General features: G+C 43.0%; 7 protein-coding genes across 7 annotated transcripts; 4 read left to right on the top strand and 3 right to left on the bottom strand. All coding sequences in view use genetic code 12, as the record gives it.

Annotated features, from left to right (window-relative positions):
• Positions 1-386: 386 nt before the first annotated feature.
• PICST_30692 (predicted protein) lies at positions 387-2,588 on the top strand (the record flags this gene model as incomplete). The annotated part of the gene is made up of 1 exon (XM_001383380.1): positions 387-2,588. One exon carries the CDS (start codon positions 387-389, stop codon positions 2,586-2,588), a length of 2,202 nt encoding a protein of 733 aa, XP_001383417.2.
• Positions 2,589-3,890: 1,302 nt separating this feature from the next.
• Positions 3,891-5,315, top strand: CTI6 (hypothetical protein). Its single transcript, XM_001383381.1, has 3 exons — positions 3,891-4,624; positions 4,739-4,840; positions 4,883-5,315. The coding sequence occupies exons 1-3, from the start codon at positions 3,901-3,903 to the stop codon at positions 5,248-5,250; spliced, it is 1,194 nt and encodes a 397-aa protein (XP_001383418.2). The 5' UTR covers positions 3,891-3,900; the 3' UTR covers positions 5,251-5,315.
• A 54-nt stretch (positions 5,316-5,369) lies between these two features.
• On the bottom strand, positions 5,370-7,214 carry VPS45 (vacuolar protein sorting associated protein; the record flags this gene model as incomplete). The annotated part of the gene is made up of 1 exon (XM_001383730.1): positions 5,370-7,214. The coding sequence occupies one exon, from the start codon at positions 7,212-7,214 to the stop codon at positions 5,370-5,372; it is 1,845 nt and encodes a 614-aa protein (XP_001383767.2).
• A 254-nt stretch (positions 7,215-7,468) lies between these two features.
• PICST_56651 (predicted protein) lies at positions 7,469-10,693 on the bottom strand (the record flags this gene model as incomplete). Its single annotated transcript, XM_001383731.1, has 1 exon — positions 7,469-10,693. A coding segment is annotated over one exon (3,225 nt), but the record flags the coding sequence as incomplete, so codon positions are not given.
• A 1,035-nt stretch (positions 10,694-11,728) lies between these two features.
• PICST_44285 (predicted protein) lies at positions 11,729-12,826 on the bottom strand (the record flags this gene model as incomplete). Its single annotated transcript, XM_001383732.1, has 1 exon — positions 11,729-12,826. The coding sequence occupies one exon, from the start codon at positions 12,824-12,826 to the stop codon at positions 11,729-11,731; it is 1,098 nt and encodes a 365-aa protein (XP_001383769.2).
• An 845-nt stretch (positions 12,827-13,671) lies between these two features.
• On the top strand, positions 13,672-15,437 carry RBF1 (Transcription factor RBF1 (RPG-box-binding factor) (Repressor-activator protein 1)). Its single transcript, XM_001383382.1, has 2 exons — positions 13,672-14,256; positions 14,311-15,437. Exons 1-2 carry the CDS (start codon positions 13,810-13,812, stop codon positions 15,163-15,165), a joined length of 1,302 nt encoding a protein of 433 aa, XP_001383419.2. The 5' UTR covers positions 13,672-13,809; the 3' UTR covers positions 15,166-15,437.
• Positions 15,438-16,010: 573 nt separating this feature from the next.
• Positions 16,011-19,046, top strand: ALA1 (Alanyl-tRNA synthetase, cytoplasmic (Alanine--tRNA ligase) (AlaRS)). The gene has a single exon (XM_001383383.1). It carries the CDS (start codon positions 16,019-16,021, stop codon positions 18,881-18,883), a length of 2,865 nt encoding a protein of 954 aa, XP_001383420.2. The 5' UTR covers positions 16,011-16,018; the 3' UTR covers positions 18,884-19,046.
• Positions 19,047-19,129: the final 83 nt, after the last annotated feature.

Below are 19,129 nucleotides of genomic sequence, written 5' to 3' on the forward strand. Positions count from 1 at the left end.
GTTCCCACGCAACAAATTACCAACCCAGAACCACCGCCCAAGTCTGTAACCAGCAAGTCGAGGCCACCTCAGAACAAACGCTACGACCTCCTACGCCCTGACAGCTTCCAGTTTCCCGCAGTGAACGTCGCCACAGACACAAAACTAAAAAAAGGCCTCCCGTAGTAGTTCCACCGCGGTCGTCCCTGCACGCGCCCCACCTTTGCGAAATCACAAGTGGTTTAGGCATCTCCTTTTCTCCCACTACCCAATCTAGTTAAACCAGTGAATGGGCAATAATCGGCTGTGCGTCTATATATACCCATTTATCCGCTCTCGACCTCCAGTCTGACTATTTCTGTCACCACTTGTTTCTTGTTGCTTGTATGAGAATCCAACATCCCAGCATGACTTACCCCCAAGGCCAGTACCAGCAGTACCCTCCGCAGCAGTCGCAGCAGCAGTACCAGCAATATCCCCCACAGCAGTACCCACCACAGCAGTTTGCGGGATATCAGCAGCCGGTCCAGTACCAATACCTGCCTCAGCAACAGTTTGCTGTTCCTCAGCAACAGTACGGTGTTCCCCAGCAGCTCCAGCAACAGCCCCAGCAGCAACAGCAGTACTACCAACTGCTTGATCCTTCGGCGGCCTACAAGCCCATCCAGCCGATCGCACAAGCTCCACAGCCAAATGTTCCAGTCATTGGAGCAGGCAATCAGGCCAACGGAGCTCACCATGGTGCCCACCACCACAAGCACCACCACAAGAAGAGCCATGACGGCAGCCATGCCCAGGCTGGCCAGTTTGACTCTAACGGCGGGGCTCACGGCCCAGCTCTGAAGTCGCATGCCAACAAGCAGAAGAACAAGAAGCTGAAGTCCAGGGCCACCCCTCCTCCCGTGATTCCCCACGGAGTTAACTATAGACCAGCCAGAATCCAGTCCATCAACTCCGAACAGGAAGTCATCTTGAAGCAGGGTTGGGCCTACATGCTCAAATACTGGGGATACGAGGTCGGCATTGATGCCGAAGATTTGCCTTTCAAGGAATGCTATGTTTCTTCAAGTTCTACAGAAAACTACCAGTACCAGGGCTCGTTCCACGAATTGGTCAGAACTAGCACTAGAGGTTCGGTCAATTCGAGTTCTTCTAACAAAACCTCCGGTACTTCGGGAACTAAGAAGAAAAGGGGTCTATTTGGCGGAAAGGCTAAGGCTCCAGCAGCTGCCCCAAAACCTCCACCAAACTCAAAGCGTATGAAGCAAATCCAAACCAGATCGTCATTTGAAGTATACGAGCCTGTTACAGAACCTTCGCGTTCATACATCGATGTCTACCGTCACTACTTTCATCCATCTTTCCACTTTGACAAGGAGGCTGTATACGAATCGGATGACGATGAAGACTACGGCTACGGCGACAACGAGTCGCAGTTGTCGTTGGAATCATTTGTTACGGCTGAAACGTCCCTCACTGACCCAGACGACTTGTCACTAATCTCTGGTCCCACTTCGGGCAAAGAGTACAGAAGGCAGAATGGCTTTTACAACGGTAATGGAACTAATGGCAAGAAGAAGCACGCACCTGTCAAAGTGGAAGCTCAACCTTCGCTCTTGCCTGTATTCTCTCAGTACTCGGCCAGAGATCTTCACACTTCTTTCATCACCAGTATCAGACAGGACTTGGTCGATAACTTCACATTGAGGTTTGTGAGAGCCAGAAAGTGGGAGACCGAGCCAGCTATTGGCATGCTTTGCAAGTCTTTGAACTGGAGAGTCAATGAGATGAAGCCTAATGACTGGTTTTTTGAATCTGATGGTCCATCCTATATCAATGGCACCAATAAGGGTTTCGTCAAGAATTTCACTACTGAAAAGTCGTGGATAAAGGGATGGGATTGCAACCACAATCCAGTTTTTATGTTCCAGGCAAAGAAGCACTTTGGTGCGGATTCGCCTTTGAATGAAACACAGAGGTATGCTTTGCTTACCATTGAATGGGTCAGATTGTTCTTGAGAGAAGTCAAAGACTCGGTTGATCAGTGTACCATTGTGTTTGATTTGACAGGTTTCACGTTGAAGAACGCTGATTACGCCACCATCAAGTTTTTGGCAGATGTGTTTGAAGCTCATTACCCAGAGACTTTGGGTTCAATCTTGGTGCATAATGCTCCATGGATCTTCTCTACTGTCTGGAACATCATCAAGAACTGGTTGGATCCAGTTGTTGCCTCAAAGATCCATTTCACCAAAGACATTAAGGAGTTGAGCAAGTTCATTGATCCCAGATTCATTCCTGACTACTTGGGCGGTGAAGACGACAGTACTGGTTACTATCCTGTTCCCACAGAAGCTCATTGCAAACCTCCTAAAGAGAAGGATGAACATTACCACAAGTTATTAAAGGAAAGAGACTCGTTGGTGCTCAGATTCTTTGAAACCACAAAGAAGTGGATCGAGTCGACCAATCCAAGTGTTTCTGATCGTTACTTGCAAGACAAAATCAGCTTGAATATCGAATTATCAAACAATTACATCGAATTGGACCCTTACGTCAGAAACCTAGGTATCTACGACAGACTTGGCAACTTGACCATCGACAACTAGACCTTGTTAAAATTACCTCAACTCTTCAGATTGTACAGCTTGTTTTTGCTAGAGTACTCATATGTATTTTGTTCCCTGATTATTGGCAAGCTTGAACTGTTAATGAAAAACTCTTCGTATTCGTATTTATATTTATCTAACTACTGTATTCAAAATAAAATAAGTGGTCTATTATGCAGAGATTTGTGTGAGTCTGACTCTAATATAGATGGTCGCTCTCAACAGTAGTGAAAGCAGATTTGGCAATATGATGATATTCAAGAGTAACAGCTTGTTCATCTCCGCTAGCCGAGCAATTAATTTTCTGGCGTACCTTACTAGACGCATGTAGTGCATTAACTCCGCAAAAGAGGGGGGTAACGTTTCCCCACAAGCAGCATAGAATAATGCGACATTGTCGGGATTCATTTCTCCCCATATAATGAACATTCTGATAAGCTCAGCGTCTATGTGCTTATGTGCTATCAGCAGTCCTTTCATCCGAATTGTTGGGTTAATACAATTGGATTACGGGTACGGGTTTTAACAGCTTTAAGGAAAGATTTTCTAAGGCTGGGAAATCCAGTCTCAAAATTTGGTTATAATGGCAACTATTTACATTTGTAGTTAGAATGAGCTTTAGTTAGTATGTGCTTAGTTAGAATAAGAAGTGTTGTATTCACCATTAAGAAATTTAACCTAGTCAACTAGCAATTATATAGCTAATACCAGTATTCTTCTGATGGCTGTTTGGTCATAATATAGAATTAATGCGAAATCTTTGGAAATAAGTTGTTAGTTCCTGATAAAATACTTCAAAAATGATAAATAGGTTAGTAAGCCAAACTAGAAGGGCACAAACTCAATTGTTCCAGTATACTGAGTCGATGAAGATACCACAGTTTCAATCGAATGGCAAGGGCTAGCACCGAGCTTATTTTAAAATTCATTTTATTACCCACGGAACGTCGATTGAGAAACATGCTGAAATGTTTAACTAGATGTAAATCTTTCACGAAAAATAAATAAAGTAAGGAACCCAAATCAGAAGACTGAGTCCGCCGCTGCAACCGTGATGTTGTGGCTTTACTCAACCTCTTGATATGAAAATTGAATTCAACGCAATGGCAATTACATTACATGCTAATCAGTCTTTGTGCTATCATACTTTGAGTTGTTTGCGGCATGGATGTTTTCACAGTGGAATTTTTCACAAAATCTAATCTACACTCTGCTTAGTACAGCATCTTCAATTGATTACTCTTATTTTCACAACACCGTCTAAGCCGTTCTCAATTCTCAGACAAGATACAAACGCTCGAGTACACGCGTCATGCCTCGTCGTTCAGGAAGATCCAGATATGCGGACCAGTCGGAGCCGACTTCAGAGTTTGCAGCAGAAGACGAGATAAACAACTACGAAGCAGAAGCAGAAGATGAAATCGATGATGAGGAACAGGAAGTCACTCGTTGTGTTTGTGAACAAGACGAATTGAACACAGCATTGGTGAATCCGCAACTATCAGAGGTTCTAATCAAGGAATATTCAATCAAAATCGACCAGGGACTTTTCATCCAGTGTGACAAATGTTCAGTATGGCAGCATGGGTATTGTGTAGGGCTCTTCACCAACGATGAAGTTCCAGACAAGTACTGGTGTGAATTGTGCAAACCTGATCTCCACGTGTTTATATATGATAATGGAGAAGCCGTGAGGACACTTTACCGTCCTGTCAACGAAAAGAGACGTAAGTTACTGTTGGAAAGTCTCGCTGCTGGCCAGTCCATCCAACAAAAGACAAGTTCCAGACTGCGAACCAAACGACTGGCACTGGCCAATTCGAATTCTAATGATAATAGCAGAGAAAGAGAAAAAGAATCAGGGAATAACGGAAAATCTCGTAAAGAGAGAAGACATTATGATGAATCATATGATGAACAACTTCAAAAGGCTTTAAGAGAAAGTGCAAAGGAATCAGGATTACCATTAGACTCTGAGACTTCATCGAGAAGAAGCAACAACAATAGCAACAACAACAATAGTAATAATAATAATAGTAATGGCAACGATTCTTCGAGTGTCTCATCGTCTGGATCGATTTCTTTACGGAGAAGAGCCAAATCTGAAGATTCTGACGATGCCAAACGCACCAAGCTTGAAGTTCCGGAAGTTGCTGATTCAGATACTGGAGAGCATGAAGCTTCGAACATTGAAGAAGATAACGAAGATGAATCCAAGCCAAAGTACGACACAAGAAGGACGAAACCCAAAAGTAGATCAACCAAACCCAAAAAGAAAGGTTCTCATAACGGAGCCAATAGTTCCAAGTCTGCATCGAATGACGAAGCCAGTAATGGTAATCTGGCTTTTTCCAAGGAGGAACTCGTCAACCAACCTTCAAAGCCACGTTATGTCAGCGATAAATCGTCCATATACGAATTGCGTAAACGCACCGGCGCTATTCTTGAATGGCTTGGTAGATCACAACTCGAGCTCGAGGATGAAAAAGTCAACAAAATCCAACTCTTCACATTCAAGGAAAAGACCGAAAGCGACCAAAATGTGATAGACGAAGACGGCAACAAGGTCATTGTGAAGTTTGATGAGAACTTGAAACTAATGGAATCCTTGACAGAGAAGATCCTTGCCTGGGAACAGAAGTTCGGCAAGTACGCTCCATGAATGTACAACCCTACGCATATACTTTTCTAATATATTGTTATAATATCATGAAAACATTATCTTCTACAGAATCTATATAAACTATCTGCTCTACAGAGAATCTGAAATATCTTTAGGAGTCATAGAATCTCTCGAAGTTGCTTTCTTCTATCGGTAGCCGGGTCAGTACCAGGAATTTCCGAGTCATTTACGCGATCATACAACTCTTTCATCCACATCTCACTATTGAGAACATTGTCTCCACCAATGACAAGGTTGATTTTCTTGTTGCTTTCACTCAATTCAAACACCAATCTTGCCTCCTCGAAAGTTACACCACCTTTTACGTAGATGATCACATCTTGAACAGGTTCATTCTGGATATTATTGCCATATTGGGAACTGACAGCATCTGGAATAAGAGTGGATAAGGATGATTTGATGGCTATGGCAGATTCCAGTTGTGTAGTGGTGAGCAAAGAGTTCAATACTTCATTCAAGCGCGGGGTATATTGCAAATAGATATTATCAGTTTTGGGGTCATTCGACTTGTTTTGGTTGAAAAAGCTGTTGATATTGATCTTCTTGTTTTGGAAGATATTTCCAAGATTGTTGCTATTATTCTGGCCGCTAGTTGAAGTGGTGAAGTTGGAATTGAAAAGAGTCTTGAACTTTTTTAATAACGCAATTTGCGATAACGTGGGCAAAGGATCAGTGACCAACGGATTGTTCAATTTGCCAATGAAGTTTTGCAATTCGCTTGTGTTGTGAAATCTGATCGAATACAACAATACCAATTTGATTTTGTTAGTCGTAGACACCTTTGGATTGTCCAAGATTTCCGTCAACTTCTGCCTGATAGCTTGGTGGGTGTCAAGTTCACAAATAATGGTCTGCTGTAATTCACCAATCTCCCATAAGTTTTGTATAGAGATTTCCTTGTCGATTTCACTAATCAAGTTTAAATGTTTAAGGATATTGTTGGACAACTTCTTGAACTCAGGGAATTTGGTTAACATCTTTTTCAACTCTGATAAATTCTGCGTCTTGAGGTTTTCAAGAGACGACTGTTTAGTTTCTTTTTTATACTCTTCTACGTATTTTTGGAATTTTTCAGTCAAGTCTCCGTAGTTTAAGTACATGGACTCCCTGTAGAACTTATCCTGCGACTCGTTCAAAGTCACCTGCTCCTTCGACTCTGTCAAGGCTACAATATTCTTTTTGATGCCTAAGAATTCGTGGATCATAGACTGGTACGTCCATGGCGTTATCAATGGCGTAATGGGATCATTCTTACGGTCTAGTAAAAGCAATAAGGGGGGTCTATCCGACTTGCGATTCAAGTCGTCAAAGAGGTTGTTGTTGGAATTGGAATTGATATTATACAAGATTTCTGAGCTCAAACGTTTAAGTTCCAAGGAATTGGACTCATATTTAATAATGGGACATTTCTTCAAGGAAAGTAACAAACTGACAAGACTATTAGATTCTTCTACGACTGGATTAATGGCATTGGCTATGGGCTCGCTGACGTTGATCGTGAACAAGTTGTCGTTCAAAATTAGGTAGTCTTGGAAAATCTCAGTCACCTGATTGATGACTTCAAATTCATCTGCTTCAGCCAAACGTTCAAGCTCTCCTTTGCTAATGGTATTGTTCAAGAACAACTGATACTTGCTGAAATGAGGATTGTTCAATTCCTTGATCAAACTCTGGATCGATTCTCGTGTCGGTTTTATATAGACGATACAATTTAGATGCTTCATGACATTGAGCGTGCTTTGGTTTTCGATTAACTCTATCAAAATGATATCGTTCTGGAGCAATTGCGATTGCGTATAGCACATAGAGATTATGGGTGTGGTGAATTTGTCTACCAACAAAACTTTGGCTTTAATCTCCGAGTTTGTGCTCAGTTCATTTCGCTGAACAGCAAAGAGCTTCTCGAAGTAGACATTGCTCACTTTAGCGAGATTGAGAGTCATTGTGCAATATGTGGAAAGAGAGGGTAACTAACGGCAAATTTGAGTTGGCAAACTATGTAGATGAACCAAGCATTTGCCCAAATGCGAGATGGGTCACGTGATAATCTATAATATGGGCAGTTAGTAGATAATGAATATAAAATTCAGCATAAACTAGAATACTAATAGATTATGAATACGATGTATTAGGTAGTAAAGGAATATAATATGAATAATGTATGCAATGTATTGCTACGGGTCTATCTAGAGTCTAGTTATAAGTGTGGGTTACGTCCAGGATAGTAATATTTGGTCAAAGGCTCTACTGCTGAAGGAACTCCTCCCAAAGAGTAGTGTTTTCTGAATTCTGAAATATCCTTGTACACCGTTCCCTGGCGGTATTTGGTGGGAACTGGAGTCTTGATATCGTTTTCAAAAGCAATAAGCAAATCTTGTTTCAAGTTAGCTGGTGGTTTGTTGGATACATATTCCAGAATTTCTTCAGCAACTTGTTTAACCAACTGTTGGTGATTTTCAAGATTCTCCTTCACTATGGATTCCAACTTTTCGGTGGAAGCCTCGTAGCCATTTCTGTAGATATAGTTTATAATAGAACTATGTGCCAACTTGAGCGTTGTCTGTTCAGGAGGAGATTGCGAATTCAAGTAGACGACAAGCTTGCCGGACTTGTCAGATCCATCAGCAATGTAGTTGTTAAAGAAATCGACAAACTCTTCCTTACTGATGGTCTCCAATATCTTAACATGCTTCTGTCTGGCTTCAAAATCAAAGTAGCCATCAGTAATGGAGTTCCAGAGTCTAGAAGTTTCTTCGTTCAAGTGCTTCAATTTTGATAATTTAAGGTCCTTGAGTGCTTGCTTGAATTTGACGAAATCGACTTCTGTCAACTCTGAGTTGATGTGCTTGCCAAACTTGCCCAAAAACTCATCAATTCTGTACTCCAAATAGTCTGCAGTTCTTTCCGACTGAACCAAGATTCTGAAACCTATCGACGTTCTGCCCAATCTAGTACCAGAAAAAACTACGTAACCTAGTTGTTCCTTTGTCCTCAATTGATTGAAGCAAGGTTCACGGATAATGGTACCAAATAAATCAGTCAACACTCTCAATTTGGGATCATCGTTCGTGGGACTGATCTGGATGTAGTACTCAATACAAGAGTTAATATTTTTCTCATCTTGCAATGGCAATTCGTATCTAATAAACTCCTTAGATGGAAGCACAAAGTTCTGAAGCTTGATGGCTTTGTTGACATCATCTAAAGTATCAGCAATAGGAGCAAGACTCTTGGTGTGACTAGCTATCAATTTTCTGATTTCATCTCCTTTGGCGATATCAAAGTTACCATGGATCAAAACTTCAGTAAAGATTCCTGATTTCCAAAGATTCTTGGTTGCAAACTCGTTCAATTCGTCAAATGAAAGATCTTCGTCCATAACTTGAACTTTTTCATCATAAGTGTAGGTTTTCTCGTTGAGCAACAGTAAAATATGAGTTCCAATTTGACGGTACGGAACATCATATCCAAAATTCTTGAATTGTTGATACAATTTGAATCTGATAGCTTCAAACCTTTCCTTGTTAGGTTTGAAATTAAAGAATTTAGACAAAACCTGATCTAAAAGCACTGGAAGTTTGTCACTGTAACCTGATACTCTCACGTTGAATCCATCACGCCAGCATGATATCAGCACCTTTAAGCCAACCAATGAGGCATAATAAGTGACTTGGTTTAATTCATCGGTTATCAATTCAGCCAACAAAGACGAGTAGGTAGAAGTCTTCTTGTCCAAGTTGGAGTTGGGCAAATGGAACACTATATCGATATTACCTTTGGGAACTTCAAAAAGATCGTCTTGCTTGTACCAGACCTGGAGCTTGTTGCTCTCTTCAATGAGGTAAGGATGTTGCAAAGGAGTTTCTGACTTCTTTCTTAACACTTCAAAGTCCTTGGGAATGAAATCGTTGGGTTTGGGATAGTGAAAGTGTGGATTCAATTGCGCCGATTCAACGTTTTGTAATAAATCTACTGGTATATCTTCATAAGCATACTCAGTTCCGTACCATTTTTCGGACTTGTTCAAGCCATCTAACGATTGCGAAACCAAAGAAATCTTGAAATTGTTTGGATTCAAGAATTTGCCAAAGTCTATGATCTCCTGTTTGTTGAATTCTCTGTAAACAGAAGAACTCAAAATGTATTCTGGAGGAATATAACCATCTACAGCAAACTTGTACAAAGTGTTGCTCATCAGAGAAACAGTGTTAGCGGCATCTGCCTTTTGCCTGAACTTGAAGTTAATGGCAGACATCATAGAGATCTCGTCGTAGATCCATTTTTTGGGCTCTTCTGGAAGAATCAACTTCAAGTACTGAAACACAGAAACTACTATCTCCTTCCAATTCTGCAACCCTTCCGGAGTCAACTCAAATTCGAGGATAAAGAAAGAGTTACCCTGACAGACTCGCATGTTACCAGACGACAATTCTGTTACCCAACCCTTGTGTTTCAAGAAGAAAAGCACAGAGCCTTCGCTTTCATGTCCCAATAAATGGGAGAAGTAGCCGTTGGGTTTAGATTTCCATTTGGTTTCCAAATCATCAGGAACCATGAATGTTAACTCGAGTTGATGCTTGTCCATAATGGGCTTGGCCCTGGTCAACTTACCGAGGTACTTATCTGTCAAGATGACTTCGCCATGGAAGTTTGGTCTTGTTAAGCTCTTGTTAGGCACGGCCGAGAACTTCTCGATAGCCCAAGCTGACAAAGTGTCCAAATCTTCCTTTCCCAACACAACCAAACTCATCAAGTTCGACGAGTAGCTGTTGCTGTAGAAATCGAGCAAGACATCACGAACATTGAGTCCTCTTTCAGAAGGCTCTACATGCAAAGTCTGGTAGTTACCTGTAGAAAACCCATTGTAAGGATGGTCAGGGTTACTGTTCAGCTTGTCGAGCTGGTAGAGTCTCCAGAGATCGTTTTGGAGATTCTTTTTGTTTTCTGAGTCTACAGCGTTTATTTCTCGATCCTTGCAGCTCTGGCTAAAAAGGGGTGCCACGAAGAATTGAGCAAACCGGTCTAGAGCACCTTCTAAGTAGTCGGCACTTACCTGAAAGTAGTAATTCGTATGTTCTGCTGCAGTATAAGCATTGGAGTACCCAGAATGTTTCGATAAATACGAGGAATATTCATTTTCAGCCGGATACTTTTCGGTACCCATGAATAGCAAATGTTCACAGAAATGAGCCAAACCAGGAATTCCATACTTTTTGTCAGCGAACGAGCCTACATTGACATCCAAAGAGGCCGCAGACTTGTCAGCAGTTGAGTCATGAATCACGAGGACCTGGAGATCGTTCGAGTCGAGCTTTAAGTAACGATAGGTTCTGTTGTCGAGAAGAGGCTTCTCAATAACGTCGTTTTCGGCCAAGACCGTATAATGCAGCATGAGATGGGTGAGACGGGATGAGGTAGAGTAGCAATGCTTGAAAAGGAAGTGGTGTGGATTCGGCGAAGTAGAATTTAACCAACTTACTGGGAGATTTGGCGAAGTTGGAAAATAAGGTGGAAAATTTGAAGTTGGAGACGTCGAAATTTGAGAAGTGGGCGATCTGGGCGATTTTGGTGATGTTGCCTTCGACGAGGTCAAACTGGCGATGTTCTGAACGAGAAACAGACTCAAATGCGAAAAAGGAACCAACAGCGAGTAAATGTTTCCTCGGATAAGAAACATCAACAGAATTCCGACAGCTAAGAAAAACCAACACTTCATTAACCACTACAGTTCACCTTCAAAGTTCAACTCCACTCACTCCTCCAGAGTGCATATGACAGTTGTGGGGATGAGTGTGATAATCAATAGTGGTTACGGAGTACGAGAAGACAAAAGTGAAAGGTAGAGAAAAGTAGATAAAAACCAAAGATCAAACTGGCAAACAGGGATACTGTGGAGCCTTAGCAGAATAGTGTGGTTTGGATTGCAGAGAATAGTTTGTTCGTTATATATATACAGAGATGTAATTGTTTCTTCATAGAGTTTGAATTGTGGAGCGTAATAGTGGGACTTGGTAATTAAGTTACTTAATAAGAGATATATGCTCGTAGAGGGAATACGGACTTCAGGTGGGACATTTCTGAGAGTGTCCCATCAGAATGTGGGATCTGTTGGATTCAGTGATGAAAGTGTCGTACGACTACTGAAAAGTTTCTATGACGGTTTCTATGACGGCTTTGTACTACAATCTGTTGATTATACCCAGCCGTGCAGTTTGCTAGATGTATTGAAGATGACGAAGCAGACCCTATCAGGAATACAAAGGTTATAGAAGAGTTCTATGATGTATACTCTGTATTGTAATTCTAGTGTGGTCTCTTCGGTTGATAATGATATTTGTAGTGAGAGTGGCTGCGAAAAGTACAATAACACGTAAATAAAAGCACGTCCAATTATTGCTACAAGTTCTCTTATTAACCTAAATATTCTCAATATCCCTGCCCAATTAGTTATACTCGATCACAACACGTCAATTAAACTGTCCAAGTTCAGAATAAAGCTGCTGACCAAATACTCTACGCTGTCAAGTTTCGTAAAAGCGCTCACCAAGACCGGATCGGGCGAGGATACCTCTATCTTCTTGTTGATCATCACCACCATGCCATTGTAAGTAACACACTTGGTGATGTAATCTACGGGATCAAGTTTTGGTCTCAACAGCAAATGGCTAATTACATTGCTGAATATACCAGCAGTGCTTTGACTAGACTCTGGGGCAGAATCTTTGTGCCCCGCCAATTCATGGAGTCGTTCCTCTATATCGGCAGCATTTAGAGGAACTGAATGGTCAGTAGATGATGGTGTTGATATTGTAGCCGACCGAGAGCTGGGTAACTTCATCTCGTCTCTGATCTTGTCGATGTACGACCTACCAGTGGTGGGTTCGATTTCTCCCCATGGCTTTTCCGTGACCTTATGTAGGTTCTTAAGGTCAATGCAGACCTCAGCTTGTGATATGTATACGTCTACAGATATAGACGGCACAAGCTCTGGCTCAAACGCATCCGGCGGAGACACATGAATGGGGAATACGAGATGGGGGTCTGTCGGAAGCTGAAGTGCGCTTTTGGCAATCTGGATATTAAGCAAGAGTTCATTGAACGAATCTATAAGCTTACGATGGTCAGCATGCGAGCAGTCAGTGAGCTTCGTGAGTTCTTCTATGATGTTTATAGACGTGTCCACAGCTCTCTTGGCTGTTATGATCTGTTCGAGTAAGATGGGTTTCTTCAAATGTAAACGAGTAATGTGTCTGTTGAAGTGGGACTCTCGCAATGTTACAGTAAGCTGGGTTATATAAGCTCCATCACGGACTATAATGCCCTTAAGGGCTTCCAGCTTCGTCGACGAAACAGGCAACTTGACCGGAGGCCCGCGTTCACCGCGCGTGTTGTCTGGGTGTTGTGGCGAATTGTAAAGTAGAAGATTGGAGCAGATCTGGAGTGCTTCGATGATCTGAGGAAATTCCGGGGTAATGATAAAGGCGGTGAGCCAATGGAGCTCGGAATCGGCCTGACTGACCTGTATCTCCAGGACGAGGCTGCTAAAGTCGGCCATACTACCAATCTATACAGACAGACAAGAAAGGATAGAATTGCACTGAATTGTGTAGAACTCTGAAATTGTACAATTGAGCCAAGGCATTCTTAGCAGAGGTTTAACAGACTACCCAGATATTTCAGCGTATTATCAGGTGATTGTGGCTCACGTGCATCACGTGTAACTTCTGTTCTCCGCCAATAGAAAGCTGTCGTTGCGGGATGTAGATGTGAGCACGGGCGAACCTGCAATCGGGATGCAGTTTGGCAATGGGTGCAAAAGATGAAAGACTTATCTTAGCTGGTAGTTGAAAAGGAAGCTATGGATGGGCTGCTGTTGCTGTCCCGGTCTCTGTGGGTAGGACGTTCCTGTCTGGCGTTTCCTGTCTGGACTGAGGCTCCTGTCTCTGCTGTCTTTTCCTGTCTTTTGGTTGTCCTGTCTAGCTCTTTGGTGTCCTGGGCAGATAGTGAGTGCAGTCTCTATATAGTATATAGCAGACAACGGAACTTGCACAGCAGACAAGAAACAGAGCATATAACAGACACAGTGACAGACTTGTCCCACGACATACGACATTCTGATTCTATAGAAGATGGCCTATATATCCTCCACGGCAGATATCACCCACCTTGTTCCTTATGAGAATCTCCCATACGAGCCGACTCGAAATAGCATCGTACAGTTTGCTAACCCGCACTCTCGCTGAATTTCTCAGCACGCAACATCACCAACTTTTTGTCCAACATCTTCATGAAGGACAAATCCCCAAACATAAATAAATCCCATACACTCCTTCTTTTCTACCAGACCTCTTCTACTTGTGCAGGACGCTTGTTTATACACAACGACTCCAACCTCCCACTCCAGGCTATCAGAGTCTACTGACCGTGTCTTTCAAACCCGAGCTTGCTAACACTGGCTTTCTCGCTTTCTCAGAGATTTTTTAGCACTATTACTGTCTATTTTGGCACGTTCCCAAAAACCGATACATCATTTTGACAATGCTGGGTCCTTCCACTTCAAGTGAGCGTTCTACTGTCAACAGCGGTGGCCAGCACCTTCAGCAAGACCACACTGGTGCTACCTCTGTTCGTACTGAGTACGACGTTACTGCCACTGCTGCTGCTGCTGTTCTGGCATCAGGCTACGGCGTGCTGTTGGACGATGCTGCCTCGCAGTTCCACCAACACCAACACAACAACTACGCTGCTGGCGCTGCTGCTGCCGCCGCGGAGATTCAGCACAGACATGAGCTTCAGAGAAGACAACAGCAGTTGCAACAACAGGAGCTCCACCAGCAACAGCAGGAGCTCCATCAACAACAATTGCAACAACAACACTACCAACAATTACAGCAACAACAGCAACAACACCATCATCAACAACAGCAACACCACCACCAGTTGCAACAACAACAGCACCACCACCAATTGCAGCACCACCAACAGGTGGCCCAAGTCGGTGCTGGCCACGCTCAAGTTGTTGGTGTTGGTGGAGTTCAGCCTCCAAATCAACACCAGTTGCATCAACACTCCTCGTTAGGTCCATCGGGTGCTGACGACTACGACCAGGGTATTCTCACGTCGAAGTACATCGAGAACGAGATCATTAAGACGTTTTCGTCCAAGCAGGATCTCGTTAAGTATGTCAAGTACCAATTGAGCAACGAGGAACAGTGTAAGATTGTCATTAACTCATCGAAGCCAAAGGCCGTTTACTTCCAGTGTGAGCGTTCAGGATCATTTAGAACTACTGTCAAGGACGCTACCAAAAGACAGAGAGTCGCCTACACGAAGCGTAACAAGTGTGGTTACCGTTTGGTAGCTAACTTGTATCCACCAGAAAAGGATAAGAAGAAGATGATCAAGAAGGAAGGTTTGGACAGAAACCTCGATGACAAGTTGGCTGACTACCCCAACCTGTTGGGCCATGGTGGTCTTCAAGAAGCTTCAGAGATGTGGATCTTGAGAATGATCAATCCGGTCCATAACCATGCTCCAGAACCTTCCAATGGCAAGAAGAAGAGACTGAAGTCGTCGAGAACGTTGGTTGAAAAGCCCTTAAACAAGGGAAATGGATATCCGCAAGAAGTGATGCAATTGCAACACCACAACGGCCTTCAACACCACCATATTCCTCAGCATCTTCATGACCATCAGCACCCAGCTTCAGTTCAAGACACTGCTGTTATTGCTGCCATTGAAGCCACTCCAGCTGCTGCTGCTGTCACTGCTTTGCACGCACAGAATCCACCCGTAGACCCTAATATTGATCCTAATGTTGATCCTAGTGTCCAGGCTCACGACCATTCTCATGGTATCAGAGGCAATGTTCAATTGCACAACTTGAGAAGATAATCCAATGGATCATCTGATGAAGATGTAAAATCGAACATGTCAAGATAACCCAGTAGTTATCTGGATGTTAGCCAGACCGAGGTGAAATGAAGACTCTTTGTGAAGAGAAGAAAGATGTTATTGTACTTTAGTTTTGTGTGTTGCACTGTTGAGAGACATTGAGATGCTTTTTTATATTATTGTTTTACTACTACTACTTCTTCGTTTTTTATTATTACTATTACTTCTATTCTTGTTATTGTTCTTTATGTTTAGTGTATATCTATTGTTTTAGAGAATGTAGTTTATGTAGTACGGTACAGATAAGGGAAGTATGTTCTCGCACCGAGCAGCAACACTGTGAATTCCACTATCTCTAAAGTCTACCTCTGGTTCAGACCAGACTTGACCTCTACATCTGGGGGACAACCTTACCATCCAACATAAAGTGGGTCACTGGAGCGTCCAGATTCAATTGAAGACATGAGAGCATGGTTCTGGCACTGCCCACGGGAAGACATGAGTCATTCTCACTGCTGAATCTACTCGTGTCTCGTTAAATTTCACTTATCTCACTAAAAAAGTATACCAGAATAGCGAGCCACTCCAAAAGACACACCCCCAGAACCATTGCTTTGCTACTTTATTGCTCTGTATTACTCACAATATCTCACCCTGTAATGCTAGTAAAGTTATCTAAGTACCATGTCTTCTTAATTGAGTCATTTTATACGGAATATCACCATCTCGCTATCTATTCTAATTCTACCTCTTTCTTTCGCGTGCGCACATATTCAGTATCTTTTTTCTATCTTCAAATCTGAAATTTTTCACTCTTCTCTTCTTCATGCTCAAGACCCTCTTCAAGAGAACCATGTCCACCACTACCACGTCCGAGTGGACGGCTTCCAAAGTCAGATCCACCTTCTTGGACTACTTCACCAATAAAAGAGACCACAAGTTTGTTCCTTCTTCCTCGGTTGTTCCACACAATGATCCAACTCTCTTATTCGCCAATGCTGGGATGAACCAGTACAAGCCTATCTTCCTAGGCACTGCAGACCCAGCCTCGGATCTCGCTTCATTGAAGAGAGCTGCCAACTCTCAGAAGTGTATCAGAGCTGGTGGTAAACACAACGATTTGGAAGACGTCGGCCGTGACTCGTATCACCACACATTCTTTGAGATGTTGGGTAACTGGTCCTTTGGCGACTACTTCAAGCCAGAAGCCATTACTTGGGCCTGGGAGCTTTTGACTGAGGTCTACGGCTTGGATAAAGACAGATTGTATGTGACGTATTTCGAAGGTGACGCCAAGCAGGGTTTGGAACCAGATTTGGAGGCCAAGTCTTTCTGGCTTAAGGTTGGTGTCGCTGAAGACCACATTTTGCCAGGAAACGCTAAGGACAACTTTTGGGAAATGGGCGACCAGGGTCCTTGTGGTCCTTGTTCTGAGATCCACTACGACCGTATTGGAGGTAGAAACGCTGCTTCTCTCGTCAACCAGGACGACCCCAACGTCTTGGAAGTTTGGAACATCGTCTTCATCCAGTACAACAGAGAGGCCGACAGCTCGTTAAAGACATTGCCAGCCAAGCACATCGATACCGGTATGGGGTTTGAGCGTTTGGTGTCTGTTTTGCAGGACAAATCTTCCAACTACGATACCGACGTGTTTCTTCCCATCTTTGACAAGATCAGAGACATCACGGGTATCAGACCCTACGGTGGTAAATTCGGCGCTGAAGACACCGACGGTATTGATACGGCCTACCGTGTCATTGCTGATCATGTGAGAACATTGACGTTTGCCATTTGCGACGGTGGTGTTCCTAACAACGACGGTGCTGGATATGTTTTGAGACGTATCTTAAGAAGAGGCTCTCGTTATGTGCGCAAATACATGAACTACCCCATTGGTTCCTTCTTCCAACAATTGGTTGATGTTGTCATCGAGCAGAACAAAGAGATTTTCCCTGAAATCGTCCATGGTGCCCAAGACTTGAAGGAAATCTTGAACGAAGAAGAGTTGTCGTTTGCTAAGACTTTGGATAGAGGTGAAAAGTTGTTTGAACAGTACGCCATCATCGCGTCAAAGACTCCAGAACAGACTTTGTCTGGAAAAGATGTGTGGAGATTGTACGACACATACGGTTTCCCATCGGACTTGACTCGTTTGATGGCCGAAGAAGCCGGCTTAAAGATCGACGAGCCTGCTTTTGAAAAGGCCCGTCTTGAATCCAAAGAAGCTTCTAAGGCTATAGGCAACAAAGACGGTGTGGAATTGGTCAAGTTGGATGTTCATTCCTTGTCGGAATTAGACTCCAATGCTAACGTCAGCAAGACTGACGACTCTGCCAAGTATGGCAGAGAAAACATCAAGGCTACTATCCAGGCCATCTATTCTAGCTCTGGATTCGTTGATTCTATTGATGACTCGTCTGTACAGTACGGAGTCTTATTGGACAAAACTCCATTCTACGCTGAACAGGGTGGACAGATCTACGACACTGGTAAGTTGGTAATCGACGGTAAAGCTGAATTTAACGTCACCAATGTTCAAGTCTATGGTGGTTATGTTCTTCACACTGGTAACATTGTGGAAGGCTCGTTGAATGTCAAGGATGACGTCATTGCAACCTATGATGAGTTGAGAAGATGGCCCATCAGAAATAACCATACTGGTACTCACGTGTTGAACTATGCCTTAAGAGAAGTGTTGGGCGACTCTGTTGATCAAAGAGGTTCCTTGGTTGCTCCAGAAAAGTTGAGATTCGACTTTTCTCATAAACAAGCATTAACTCCTAAGGAGTTGGCTGCCGTTGAATCTATTTCCAACGAGTACATCAAGTCGAACAAAGAGGTTTTCTACAAGGATGTTTCGTTGAACGAAGCAAGGGAAATCAACGGCTTGAGAGCTGTCTTTGGAGAAACGTATCCAGATCCAGTCAGAGTTGTTTCCATCGGTGTTCCTGTAGAAGACTTGCTTGCTGAGCCTAAGAAGGCTGACTGGCACAAAGTTTCGATTGAGTTCTGTGGTGGTACCCACGTAGCCAAAACGGGAGACATCAAGGACTTGGTCGTGATTGAAGAATCCGGTATCGCCAAGGGTATCAGAAGAATTGTGGCTGTCACAGGTCATGATGCTCATGCTGTTCAGAAGATCGCCCTGGAGTTCGAAGCTGAATTGGACCACGCTGCTGGCTTACCATTTGGTTCTGTCAAGGAAACCAAGGCCAAGGAGTTGGGTGTAGCCTTGAAGAAGTTGTCGATCTCCGTTTTGGACAAGCAGAAGTTAACTGAAAAGTTCAACAAGATCGACAAGTCCATCAAGGACGATTTGAAGACGAAACAGAAGGCTGAAACCAAACAGACTTTGGATGTAGTCAATGAATGGTTGGAAAAGAAAGATGCTGGGGACTACTTGGTTGCTCATGTTCCAATCAACGCTAACGCCAAAGCCATCACTGAAGCCTTTAACTTGCTCAAGAAGCTGCACAAGGACAAATCATTGTACTTGATCACTGGTTTAACTGACAAGGTTGCTCATGGTTGTTACATTGCTGACGAAGCTATTGCCAAAGGTGTCAATGCCAGCGACTTGGCTCAAGCTGTATCTGCCAAGATTGGTGGTAAGGCTGGTGGTAAAGGCAACATCGTCCAAGGTATGGGTGACAAACCTGAAGGCATTAAGGAGGCTGTTAACGAAGTGACCCAATTGTTGGCTGAGAAGTTGTAATTGATTGTTGTAGACTAGTAGTAGAGTTAGAGTAAACTATTCAAGCAAGAGTAGAACTCTTCAGACAGTAGAACAATTTAGACAATAGTGGAACAACGTTATAGCAATAGCTATATGCTTTGATATAGTATCTGTTAATAGTATAATAAATAATGTAAATGTATAAGAATGAAGGTATAGTTATCTAATTATTCTATAGACTACAATGACGTCTTTGCTGGTGGAGCTTCATTGGTCATTTTGTCT

This window comes from Scheffersomyces stipitis, chromosome 3 (genome assembly GCF_000209165.1).
Source record: "Scheffersomyces stipitis CBS 6054 chromosome 3, complete sequence".
In the NCBI taxonomy this organism is placed as follows: Eukaryota; Fungi; Ascomycota; class Pichiomycetes; order Serinales; family Debaryomycetaceae; genus Scheffersomyces; species Scheffersomyces stipitis.